The 13,954-nt window shown below is 41.4% G+C and overlaps 2 protein-coding genes across 2 annotated transcripts; both read right to left on the bottom strand.

Annotated features, from left to right (window-relative positions):
• Positions 1–272: 272 nt before the first annotated feature.
• On the bottom strand, positions 273–1,906 carry LOC121802090. Its single transcript, XM_042201657.1, has one exon. The coding sequence runs from the start codon at positions 1,853–1,855 to the stop codon at positions 581–583; it is 1,275 nt and encodes a 424-aa protein (XP_042057591.1). The 5' UTR covers positions 1,856–1,906; the 3' UTR covers positions 273–580.
• Positions 1,907–2,333: 427 nt separating this feature from the next.
• On the bottom strand, positions 2,334–3,649 carry LOC121805725 (chlorophyll a-b binding protein CP24 10A, chloroplastic-like). The gene is made up of 2 exons (XM_042205694.1): positions 3,345–3,649; positions 2,334–2,944 (listed from the first exon to the last, which is right to left on the bottom strand). Exons 1-2 carry the CDS (start codon positions 3,569–3,571, stop codon positions 2,395–2,397), a joined length of 777 nt encoding a protein of 258 aa, XP_042061628.1. The 5' UTR covers positions 3,572–3,649; the 3' UTR covers positions 2,334–2,394.
• Positions 3,650–13,954: the final 10,305 nt, after the last annotated feature.

Raw genomic sequence — 13,954 nt, forward strand, 5'->3', positions numbered from 1 at the left:
TAGAATGAAACTGAGCTAAACTTATTGCCAAGAACTAAAAAGCATGAAAAATGTTGTTGCCTAATAGGTACTACTAAAGTCAAAACGATAGGCGCGTCTACCGTCTCCACGTTGTACTAATGAAAACTCATCCATTCGTGTTCCCTTTTCAGAAATCATTGTTGCTAAGAGAAAGAGAGCACTTATTTAACTCAAAGTAGATAGCACAGAGAGTGCCACACAAATGGCATCGTCAATGTTAAATATGAGTAAAACAATTACAAGCTAATCAATTAAGAAACAAAAATAATGGGAATTCTATATATTGCACCAAAGTGCCATATCAACAACAAAACTCAGGAATCAAAAGCATTTGAACAAGAATAGGTACACATCAAATAAACAATATAATGCATAATACTATTACACAACATCATGAAGCATATATCCCTTTAATCTGGCGCTTTACCTTCCGTCAAAAGCAAATACTTTTATCTATACGTATAGTTCTAGTAACAATTAATAATCTGCACAAAACCACACATTCTCACAATGAACAACAAATGCAAGTTAAGAACAGGAAAATTCTGACAGAGTAACATCACTTGGAAACTAAAAGCATCTCGGGTTTCTTAGCCTTACTGGGAGTGTTAACATTCGAACCAGTACCATTGGCAGCTGCTGCAGCTGCCGCATTGGCAGCTTCACGCGTCCCCTTATCAAGCTGGATCAAACTCCTTGTAGCTAGAATTGCTCGCGGGGCCAGATCATGTGAAGCCCTAGCATATAGGCGCCGCACAGCAACAGACGCTGCATCCTTCACCTCATCAGCATTCAAAGGCCCCAGCAAACAATGCCCCAAAATTCTCAAAACTGGCTGTAACAATTCCCATGGCAGCGGAATTCTAAAGTCCTCTTCATCGATTTCTGCTGAATTACCGTTTTCGATTTCTAAATTCTTAACTCTCTCCACCACCACATGAGCAATCTCGTCTGGTTCAACCCTAATATCATCCCCAAATCCGTTCTCACGGCGCTCATCATTCTTCTCCACAAAATTCTCTGGTTTTCCGTCGAACTCTGAAGTGCAGGGGCAATCCAAGCCCGCCCAAACAGCGGCAAAATTGCATAAGTCAAGCTTTGACCAACTCGGCATCTGCGAGATCTGCTTGTAGTAGCAATCCAGCGCGACGCCAACAATGCAAGCGCGCTTGGTGGACTTAACCACCATCTGCGGCTCCAGCGGCGGCGAGATAACTCCAATCGAAGGCGTGCTAGGGTTCGAATTAGGGCTGGACGAGTTAGGGTTGTTGCGCGGAGCGTGATAGAGCGACGGCTGCGATAGATCGGGGATGGTGACGGTGACTGCCTTGCCGTTGCGCGATTTCGTCTCGGAAGTGTAGAGCGCTAAGATGACGGCCTCGAAGCCGGAGAGGGAACTCGGAGCTTCGGAGTCGGGGTGGTGGATCCGGTGAAGGTAGACGGAGGCGAGGAGCGGGAGTGTGGAGAGGACGACGAGGCGGAGATCGGGGTCGGAGGAGAGGTAGGTGTCGTAGAGCCAGTGGCAGACGGTGTCGTCGGCGGAGCCGGAGGAGGGGGCGGAGAGGGCGGAGGAGAGGAGAGAGTAGGCGGACGAGGAGAGGAGGAGGGAGCGGGCGGGGCGGTCGGTGTCGGCGAGGGAGGAGAGGGGGTCGTGGTGGGGGGAGGAAGGGAGGAGAGAGGAGAGAAGGTGGATGCGGGAGCGGGCTCTGGAGATGGACTCCCACCAGGAGTGCATAGGGTCGGAGGAGTGGCCATTGTTGGTGGTGTGTTGGCGGTGGTGGGAGGAGGAAGAGGAGGTGGAGGAAGGGGAACCGCCGTGGAGGTGGAAGTCCATGGTGGTGGTGGTAATGAAGGAAGGCTCCGCCAACTCCGGAGGAAATTATGTTAAGACTTTATCACATAGTATGACTTTACCGTTTACTCCATAGTTTTTTACTTAATTGAATGACCAAATTGCCCTAGCTATTTCTGTAATGCCGTTGATAATTCGAAATTTGAAAATAATTCAACTATATATTCCGGTGACAAGTCATTCACTAATCACTCGAAAATCAGCCTCATTTCATGGTCAAATTAAATACTATGTTGCATATTTTAAAAATTCTGGCTACACGACTTTAAACTTATTAACAAAAAATAGTCCAAAATTTACGTAATTATGATGACAATTTTGGAATATGAACGAAGTAAACATTGAAGACAAAATGTGTTAATCACCCTAACAATCAATTCAAAACCAAACACCCCAATATTAGACAATTAATAATTCCCCAAGCAAGCAAGATATGAAATTTGTTGAAGTCCCAAATCCATGATCAATCAAACTCTCTACATTGCAAACGTTTGTTTATACAACAATGTGGGCGTTAAGCCTTACAAGCCAAGGGCTCCAAGGGGTGTCTTCCCTTGTCCAGCCTCAAAGTAGAAGATGAGCATCGCAAGCATCGCGATCCTCGCATGCTTGATCTCCGCGAGCTTCAATCTGTCGAGCTTCTCCTCGTCGGGGATGTAATCCCCATCCTTAAGTGTCCCGGCGAACCCAAGCGGGTCAAAGAACTTCCCGCCCGGGTAGCCCTGCTCGCCAGTGGCGTTGGCGAAGTTCTCTGAGGTCCTCGACCACGGGGTTGCCCATTCCACCGACTGGGACTCCGGGTTGAAGAAGTCCACCCACCTCTTGCTCTCCACCCACCCCATCAACAGGAGTTGGGTCCCTAGCAGGGTCCCGAACGAGAAAGGCGCCACTGCCCCAGGTGCAGCCCCGGCCTCGAACCACGGGATGCCGCTCCATGCCTGTCCCACGAAGATGCCTAGGACTGCCGCCATGGCCCACCTGCCGTGGATCAGTTCCGCCTCCCGGTACCATTTCAAGAACGCTGGGTCCTTCCCCAGCCCGAGCGGGTCGAAGCCGTAGTCACCAGGGAGCCTGCATTACCGTGCTCGAGGATTAATAGACAGATTGATAAAATCACTCTACACTCATTCTTCCTTTTATGTCTTCCGTCACCTTTGCACACTTATTAATAAGAGAATATATATCCACATTAAATAACTTATATTATGAAAATTAATTATTTTAGGTAAATTATCAAAAATATTAGTATCAAATTTAAAAATGACCAATTTTGACATTTCTCCTAATTGTTCTATGCTGAAAATTCCAGCATGTTACATGTTTGGATTTATTGATATAACGCATACATGTGAAAAAATTAAAGACATGTCTGACTAAGAGTGTACTAAACAATGTCGTTTAAGTAGCCGAACTTGGTGGTTTTTCTGGCAATTTGCGCTATTACTTTTATCTCAAAGTAAGAGGGACTTACGAGCCATCAAGCCATTCAGGGTCGACCAAGTTGCCGCCACCCCTGACGCCAGGTAGCCAAGACTTCTTAGGGGCAGCGGCGGCCACGGCGATAGACCTCTTGGGGGCGGCGCCACCGTTGGCTCTGGTGGCGAGGGGGGCGGAGAAGAGAGCCTGGCTCTTCTTGCCACCGGTGAAGAAGGCAGATCCCAACCCATTTACCAATGCAGCTGAAGTGGAAGAAGCCATCTTGTTTGAATTAATTTGTATATAGATAGATAGCTAAGAATCTGGATTGTCAAAAAGATATGGGAAAATAGGTATGAGATGTGAAGCCAAATGGTGCATTGATATATCTCATGAAGGAAATCGAAAGATGAGTCGTGTGGGGTGCCACGTAGGATTGATGATATGCAAGGGATAGATTTCTCACCAATCAGATTAACAAATCCATCCTCACCTCGTCCACGTGGACCACAAGCTTTTCCATTACTTGTTTATAGATTTTTTTTGTTTCATGTGATGGTAGAGTTCTCGACCACTTCAAGCGCACAAAAAATCGTCTACAATGTTTACAATCTTATGATTTGGGTGCTCGGTCGAGATTACATATCTGGAAATTACATTGGTTCCTAAGTATGTTTGTTATAGAAATAAGGTTAAATCCGTAACACAAGAGTCATTATTAAACTACTCCATCCGTCCCTGAAAGTTTGTCTCATTTTTCATTTTCCGTCCGTCCTATAAAATTTGTTTCATTTCACTTTTTACCATTTTTGGCAGTGGACCTCATATTCCACTTACTCCTCATATTTCACTTACTCATTCCTACTCACATTTTATTATAAAATTATTATATAAAAATAGGACAACGTTTCACTAACTTTTTCAACTCACTTTTCATTACATTTCTTAAAATCTTTGCCGGGTCAAAGTGGGACAATATTTGGGAGACGGAGGGAGTAGTAAATTATTCCGGTCAACACAATAACATATCATGAAACAAAATCTTTTGTAGTCCATCAAATAATAGGATTGTTGACTAGCAATGTGAGCATGCTAAGAGGCATTGAGCAAGGGAATTATTTTAGCTTTACCAAATTTAATGAAATGTGGTCGACCTTCCCATATTGTTAGAGCATCCGCAATGGGGCGGATATCCCGGCGGACATCCCAAAAACACCTCCTGCCACATCATAAGGACATCTCATTGCACTGCCACGTCATAAGGACATCACACTGCACGCGGACATCCCGACGGACGTCCACAATAATAAAAATTCACAAATATGCAATTTAAGGAATTAAAATTTCGACATGAATACGGGGAAAATGCAACGATTTTATTTTTAAAAAACATACATATTTAAATTAAAAAAAGTAAATAGTTCACAAAAAAAATAATCCCAAACCAAAAAACGATTCTAACAAAGTACATGTTATGCCTTGAATCTCTATAGTTTTAGGCCTTCATTTTCGACGATAATACATGCGTTAGAGTTTTTTTTTAAAAATGGTATATATAGAGTTTGCAACGAGCCGTATATATAGAGTTTTTTTTTTTAAATAAAAAATCGGGACGTCCGTCGTGGCACCGCAATGGCGGACGTAGGGGTGTGCATTCGGGTTTCGGTTCGGTTTTTTGTCAAAATCGAACCAAAACCGAAAAACTGAATTTAGTTCAAAATCCAAACCGAACCGAATCCGAAAAAACCGAAAAACCGAAACCGAAAAACCAAAAACCGAACTTAAAAACCGAAAAACCCGAACAAAACCGAAAAAAACCGAAAAACCCGAAAAAATAAATATAATATTAATATATATATGTGTGTGTAATTTATTTTATTTTATATATACTAATAGAATATGTATATATAATATAAAATTAATAATACATATAATATATATAATATAGTAGAATTTATTAAAATAATATACTATATATTATATATAATATATTAAATTAATAGAATATATATAATTTGGTTATTCGGTTTTTCGGTTTTTTTCTTCGCCCGAACCGAACCGAACCGAAAAACCAAAATTTTTCTATTTTCAAAACCAAACCGAACCGAAAAACCGAAATAACCGAACCGAATTTCAAAATTTCGGTTTGGTTCGGTTCGGATATTCGGTTTCCGGTTTTTTTTGCTCACCCCTAGGCGGACGTCCCGATGGACGTCGCCGGAAGGCCGCAGATACCTCACATCCGCGACGGACGTCCGCATCTGTCTCTTCTCGCCTAATGGCGGACGCCCCGCGCGGACATCCGGCACGCCGATCCGACGTCCGGCTGGAAGTCCGCCATTGCGGATGCTCGGAGGGCCTAAATTTCTTTAAGGTTGGGCATAAATATTGTTAGTCACCACTCGATATATATAGTACGTAACTTTTTTGATGAAGAAGACTTCAAATGGTGTCATTTTAGGGATACTCTTATTGTCCATAATTAGGAGTCCCATTTTTTTAATTTTGGTCTGTCCGGCGATAATAGTCACAATTTACTTTAAATGGTAAGTATGTCTAACATAGGACTCAAATTCCACTATTTTTTTCTAACCACTTTTTTTATATTTCTTAAACTGCACGAACTCAAATGAAACTCCTATTCACAGACGAAGGGAGTATATGGAGTATTTTTTTTAATATACGCTTTGAAATTACAATTCGTCCTCCAATAGAGTAAAAAACATCATCTTCCTTCCATGTTTGATTACTTGAGGCTACAAATCATCTCTGAATATGATATTTTTGGGCATTTTTACTGATATAACTATCATTTCAATTTTTAGCATTTTTATTTGTGAGATTTTATCATTGAATAGTAGTACAATAAGAATCGGGAAAATCGGACTTCTAGGCCAGTTGGCTTTAGAAATAACGGAAATGTACCCGTTTTGTTATCTGTTCTATTTATGGGAAACACGCCAACCGCATATGCGTTTTTATAAGTAAAACACGCCAACAATAGTGGCGTGTTTAACATAAAGACGCCAACAAAGTTGGCGTCTTTTAATTTCATCGTATTTTAGTCGTATTTTTTATAAATACAGTTTCGAGTGTAACACGCCAATGGGATTGACGTTTTTACTTATAAAAGACGCCAACGAGGTCGGCGAGTTTAAGAGAAGACGCCAATACCAATGGCGGCTTTCTACAGATCTGATATATCCCCTTCTCCTCCCCCAAATCGCGAAAAACTCAGCCACAACACACACACAATCGCGATTTTATCTGCTCCACGCGAATTCGCCCTCCATCCAACTATCGGTGCTATTTTCCCCAAAATTTGTATATTATTTTCGGTGAGTATGCTTATCTTTTACATTATTTGAGTAATTGTTGGATAGTTAGCTAGGGTTTGTAATTGGTTGTGAATTGAGTTGAAATATTGTGTTGAAATATTGTGTAGATTTATTATTTAGCATATTTGATTGTTTGGATGACATTATTGTTGCTTAATAGTTGAGATATTGGTGTTGAGTTAGGGTATAAATATGGATTAACAACCTAAACCCTAATGTTGTTCTTGCTTAAAATTCGGGCAACTTGTTATGATTTATATGAGTTTTAAAGTGTATTGCATTATTTGGGTTCAATGTTCACAAATTATTGAAATTGTTTATGTCGATGTATATTGGTTAGTTTGTTTTGTGTAATATTGTGTAGGCGAATTGTTATTAATTTTGCGTAACTTTGTGTAGGCGAATTATGGCATCATCTTCTAGTGCTCGCAGAAGACTATTATGTGGTCCTGAGGACCCATCTGTACTATATTTTCAGAGACAACACGTCTCTAACAATATATGAGCTGGAGAACCCTCACAAGACCTACGCTGCAGAAGGTACGAAGGTATCATTTGGGATGTTCCCATACATCCTCGTGTCTTGGCGATTGTAGACAGGATGGGGTTTGGCGGGATGTTGAGGTGTGGTAAACCGAAAGATATTGACCACCATCTCATCACCGCTTTGATTGAACGCTGGAGGCCAGAGACGCACACGTTTCACTTTCCAGACGGTGAAGCGACTGTGACATTAGAAGACGTGGAGGTCTTGTGGGGCCTCAACACTGACGGTGAAGCTCTGACGGGTTACATCCCCACTAAGGATGTAAACCATTGGAAGGAGGTTTGTCTGGATTTTCTTGGCTTTATTCCAGATCAAGTTGATTTGAAAGAAATGAACTGGAAGCAGACAGCCTTATCAGCTCAATTGAGGATTGAGTTGAGTGATGATCACGAAGAATACATGTACGCGCAACGTGCTCGTGTGTATTGTCTGTTGTTACTTGGTGGTCTGTTGATCCCTAACGCATCTGGTAATAAAATTCCATTTTTCTACATTCAAGTTTTCATAGATATAGAACGATGTAGTACCTATAGCTGGGGTGGTGCGACTCTTGCATGCTTGTACCATAATTTATATGAAGCTGCACTTGGTAAGAGGACCGATGTTGGGGGTGCTCTTACATTGTTACAGTTGTGGGCTTGGGAGAGAATCCCAATTATTAGGCCGACAATGCAAAATCCCGTGCCTATAGACTACCTACCATGTGCAATCGTGTAAGTTGTTAACTAATTAATTTTTAAAGCATATTTTTTAATAATTGCAGTGTTATTCGCTCATAATTCATTTTTTGTAGATGGACTGGTCCGACCTCTTATGTAAAAGCACCCGGGCATTGCATTGAAACTTTCAGAGAGCAATTCTCTAGAATGCATGCCGACCAAGTAATTTACGTAACCTAAATTGGTGTTTGTATGACGTTTTGGTTGAACTTGTTTTGACTAAATTTGTGTCTTATGTAGTTTATTTGGAGGGCGTATGTCCACCGAAACCTGCCGGATGTTTGTGTTGCCGGTCGTCCTATATGGACGTCGAGCACAACCATTATTTGCTGGAATCTGGTCGAGCCATACGTGCCAGAGCGAGTGTTGCGACAATTTGGGATTGTCCAACCCTATATCCCGCTTGTCAACAGGTTCCACGGTGCTGATTTTTTGAAACAGGATCGACGTGGCAAAGCTGGACGGAATTGGGTTGACGGCACACCAATCATTTACAGGCTTGGGATCATAGGCACGACACGGTGTACGTGGATTTGGAGTACTCAATGGAGCCTATTGCACTTGATGAGTACATGGATTGGTTTCGCCAGATAACCGTGGTGTACATAACAAAACCTGACGTGCATGCTCAGGAGGGCTTCCAGCAAACGGCAGCCTCTCATAACTACGCGGTAAATTGAAACAACTATTCATTATTTTATTTCATATGATGAAATATATTTAACTTTAAAAATTATAGGTGGAGACGCTGCACAGAATACGCCACTATCTTAGTGAGCAACACATGTCAGGACATCTGGCTTTGTACACTATTTCGAGGATGGTTGAAGACGGCCTGCACATATCTGGGGAACCTGAGATGATGGACTGCCGTCCTTCCCAGCGGTCTGAGCTGGACATTGACATGCCCGTGAGGCAAAAAGGGAAGCGGTGTGGTAAGAAGAAAGTGGGTGAAGAGTCGTCATCCGCAAGGATGGTAGCGGATTCCGATGACAGCTTTATGCCTCCACCTCCACCAAGCTCCGTCGTTCGAGGACGGCATTCAGTTAGCCACACTGGTGGAACCGGTGAAGATATCGGTCTAAGTGATGTCCCTCAATCTCCACCTCGTTCTTCTGTGCGAGATGACTTCTTTGGCGCTGATTTACAGAACATGGTTGTGCAAGATACTCCTCCGTCTCGTCTCCCTACCTCCAGAATCGGGAAGGGAATCCGTGGTTTGTTTATGCGGAAAAGGCGAGACGATTGAACATTTAACAAGTATTTAGTTGAATTGATCATTATAGCTTTATAACAATTTTTGTGTTAATTTCTCCAGTTGAACATTGTTATGGTTTATTAAAAACGACACTCTCCCTGACGTCTGAACTTTTTATATTAGGAATTTGATACATCCTCTTGATATTGGTGTTTTTTCATTGTTTTGGATAAATGAAATTAGTACTCCCTAATTCAAATGAAAAAAGAGAATAAAGAGATAGAGGAAAGGGCCTTTTGAATCGGACATTCTGTACAAACACGCCATCTACAGTGGCGGTTTTTATGAAAAACGCCAATCACACTGGCGTCTCTAAGATGGAGAAATTTTAGACAATTTTTTCATTGAATGAAGTCGACATTCTGTAAAAACTCGCCGATCACATTGGCGTTTTTCATAACACGCCAATCACAATGGCGTTTTTTATGCAAACACACCAACTACAGTGGCGTTTTTCTAACACGCCAATCACATTGGCGTCTCTAAGAAGGATAAATTTTTGCCAATTTTTTCGACGAAAGAACCAGACATTCTGTAAAAACTCGCCAGCCACATTTGTGTGTTTCTATAAAAACGCCAACTTCATTGGCGTTTTTGAATAAAAAACCGACAAAGTTTCAGAGAAAAAACGCCAGCCATAAATACAGAAGTCCAAATATTACACAATACATAAGTCCAAACAGAAGACCGAGGATTATAAACAAAACAATGTTCAATTCGACTAAATTGTTGTTAAACGTTCAATTGTCTCGCCTTTTCCGCGTAAAAAAGCTACGGATACCCTTCCCGATTCTGGCGGTTGAGAGTCTAGACGGATGAGTATCTTGCACAACGACATTCTCTAAATCAACCCCGAAAAATTCGTCTTGCACAGAAGCCCGAGCTGGAGAATGTTGGACATCACTAAGACCGATGTCTTCGCCTGTACCACCAGTGTGGCTGACAGAATGACGACCTCGAACTGCAGATCTTGGTGGAGGTGGAGGAAGAAAATCGTTATCGGCATCAGCAGTGTGGCTGACAGAATGACGACCTCGAACTGCAGATCTTGGTGGAGGTAGAGGCATAAAATCGTCAGCGGCATCATCTACCAACTGAGTATCCATCCTTGAAAGAGCATTTGGGCAGTTGCGCCTGTCGTGACCTGGTTGACGGCAATGTTTACATCGGCGTTGGGCTCGTGGCTGGTCAGTTTCTCGGACATCCATCTGATTAGGAATCCTAGTAGTACGGTATCGACCGTGACTTTTAGGCATTAACTGAGCTCGTGAACATTGCAAAGTCCATTCAGGAACGGCCCAATAATCTTGGTGTCTGGGTGGATTGAACACCGTAGAATATTGGTGTACCCAAACACTTGTGTGGTATACGGGATCAACAAGCGACAGCATGTTGTCGTTTCTAAACCGCGCAACTGCCGCTGCATGTGAACATGGAAGTCTCCACATCTGCCACTTTTGACATTTGCAGTGCGACTCCAAGTACTTTACCTTCCACTTATTAGCGCCCTTTCCACCAATTCGACACTTTGTTCGAACCACATAATGGCCTGCAATTGTGTTGGGTGCTCTCACATTATGTAATTGACCTTTTGCATCATTTTTGCACACCTTTTCATGCGCCCACGGGGTAAGTGGTGTGGCACACTGTGTTGATGCAATTGACCGGTCATTGAACCATTCTATTGTCCTCCAGAATATCATATCAATGCAAGCTTTAATTGGGAGTTGTCTTGCGCCTCTCAACACATTGTTGTAAGATTCCACCATATTAGTGGTCACCTCACCCCATCTTTTGTGTTTGTCATACGCCAGATTCCATTTTTCTAACTCCACAGCATCAAGGTACTGCAAAGCCTCGGTGTTGACGTTTCGAAGTAAACGACGTCTGACCTTAAACTTGCGCTTCTTGGTAGCAATACCAATTTTCCAAACAAGTCTTTTGACCATGATACCCTTGTGATTCTGCAAAACATTCTTTCTAACATGTACCAAGCAAAATCTGTGATGACCCACATTGGGTTCTTCTTTCCATATGGGAGAATTCATTGCATCTATGATTCCCACATGCCTATCAGATATGACACATATTTCATGTTTTGCTACATGAAGTCTAATGCGTTCCATAAACCAATTCCAACTTTCTTTGGTTTCCTCATCAACAATGGCATATGCAACAGGCAAACATTTCTTATTAGCATCAAATCCAACGGCAATAAGAATTTTACCTCGACATCGTCCACGTAGATGAGTTCCATCAACCGTTAAAACTGGTTTGCATAGTTGAAAAGCCTCCACAGCTGGTCCAAAAGCCCAGAATACGTACTTGAATACCTTGTTCATACCATTGCTTAATATGTCATCATGCAACCATTCCACAATTGTGCCAGGATTTTGTCTTTGCATTTCATTCAAATAAGCTGGTAACACTTTGAACGACCACTCCCATCCACCGTATACAAGCTCAATCGCTGTCCTCTGAGCATACCATGCTTTCTTGTAACTAACTTTGACATGGAATCTATTTTCAATATCCGCCACAATTGCTTTTACCTTGTAGCAAGGATCGTTTTCTATTTGATGTCGAACACTCAACGCTATCATACCCGATGAAAGATTAGCATGCCCATTATAGTTACGATCCCCCATGCAAGTATGAGCAGTGCTAAACACTCTAATTTGCCAGTGTTCATCATGCTTTCTCAGTGTTGCTCGGCACTCCCACAAACATTTCGGTAATGAGGTATCCTTCGGATTTCCTCGTGGCCACTTACAAACTGCATGCCATCTCTTTCCTTTACTTTCAGCAACTGTATATTGTCGGATTTTTTCCAAATGCCAATGAGTCACAGCTGCCTTCAATTCCAACTTCGTTCTAAATTTAGTATGCAAACCGACATTGCTAGGATCTTTTTCACTCCAATAATGCACACTGGGATCATCACGTTCAAAGTTTTTGTGATCAAAACTATCATATGGACCTGGTAAGGTACGAAAATAGTTGATTCCACGCTGTGGGAACTGTGGAACTACTCTTCCTCCAACTGCCCTTCCACCAACTGATGTTTCTCCAACTGTTGTTTCTCCAAGTGGAATGGATGGTCTTGAAGCAACAAATTGTTCATCATCCGACGGATCATCATCTGAGTCTGTACTAACCGGGTCGGAATCTTTAGAATAATAAGGTGATTGTGGATCAAGAAAGTCGGCTTTATCAGGACCTATTACGTCCTCAACCGCATCACAATTGTCACTTTCCCCTAAATGCACGCCTCCAGCTTCAAAATCTTGTGTTGCAGCAAAATATGGTTCTTGGGCTCTCGTAGACGTACCAACATCAAAATCTTGTGTTGCAGCAAAATATGTTTCTTGGGCTCTCGTAGACGTACCAACATTATAACTTATGACATGATGACTATGATGTTGAGTAATTGCCGAATACTCAACATATAATTCAATTAGACCTCCAATAACCATACTCTCACTAAACATTAGTTGCATGCATACTTCGTCTAATAGAACACCTACAAACGTGACTCCGGCTCCAAAGCATATTGTACGTTTCCATATTATTTGAATGTTGTTTTCATATATGATTATCCCCATCCTTTCACAAATTTTTTCCACAAGCTCATCGTACGAAATTGTTTCATCCAACATAATGAATCCTTTAGCAAAAGGAGGATCATACGAAATAACTGCTCCGGGAATTATCTTTCCACCCCAATATAAATTGACACACCACGTCATACTATCTGCAATAATGTAAAACACAAATAAATATGTATTATTTTTATATTCATCATTATGTAGAGTGAGCCAAATATGCTAAATAATAATTCTACACAATAATAATTCTACACAATAATAATTCTGCACAATATTTCAACTCAATTCACAACCAATTACAAACCCTAGCTAACTATCCAACAATTACTCAAATAATGTAAAAGATAAGCATACTAACCGAAAATAATATACAAATTTGGGGGAAAATAGCACCGATAGATGGATGGAGGGCGAATTCGGTGGAGCAGATAAAATCGCGATTGTGTGTGTGTTGTGGCTGAGTTTTTCGCGATTTGGGGGAGGAGAAGGGGATATATCAGATCTGTATAAAGCCGCCAATGACAGTGGCGTTTTCTTTGAAATACGCCGACCAGGTTGGCGTATTTTATCAAAACGACATTCTACCCGGCGTTTTTACTTGAATAAAAACGCCAACGAAAAAGGCGTTTTCTCTTATTCACGCCAATGCGAATGGCGTTTTATACTCAATACTGTATTTATAAAAAATACGACTAAAATACGTTGCAATTAAAAGACGCCAACGTAGTTGGCGTTTTAAATTAAAACCCGCAATTTTTGTTGGCGTTTTTACTTATAGAAACGCCAATGCGGTTGACGTTTTTCTCATAAATGGAACAGATAACAAAACGGGTACATTTCCGTTATTTCTATAGCCAACTGGCCTAGAAGTCCGATTTTCTCATAAGAATCGATATTGAACTGTCCATGTAATTCTACATGCTCCCATAGTAATAAAATATTTCAGTTCAAACATTTGCCATGAGTTAGATTTTAGGATAAATTTGGTTTCAATGAAACCATCGATCATTTACAGGCAGCAAACAAAGAATGGGTATATATTTTTATTTCAAATGAAAATATGTCTTAAAATACGAGGGAATGAATGTTGTTAGGATTTTGAATAATATGACTTTTTGATTTTTGATTTTGTTTGTTGAAGAAAAGAAAAATGTTGATGAGATGGGGGCATATATATTATATGCAAATAATGCGA

The sequence above is a fragment of the Salvia splendens genome, chromosome 5, assembly GCF_004379255.2.
Source record: "Salvia splendens isolate huo1 chromosome 5, SspV2, whole genome shotgun sequence".
NCBI classification, from domain to species: domain Eukaryota; kingdom Viridiplantae; phylum Streptophyta; class Magnoliopsida; order Lamiales; family Lamiaceae; genus Salvia; species Salvia splendens.

Excerpts from the sequence above, each read along its gene's own strand:
- LOC121805725 (XM_042205694.1), bottom strand. The coding sequence starts at position 3,571 with ATGGCTTCTTCCACTTCAGCTGCATTGGTAAATGGGTTGGGATCTGCC. Across the intron at positions 2,945-3,344 it reads CCTGAATGGCTTGATGGCTC|GCTCCCTGGTGACTACGGCT; the intron begins GTAAGTCCCTCT and ends ACGGTAATGCAG.
- LOC121802090 (XM_042201657.1), bottom strand. The coding sequence starts at position 1,855 with ATGGACTTCCACCTCCACGGCGGTTCCCCTTCCTCCACCTCCTCTTCC.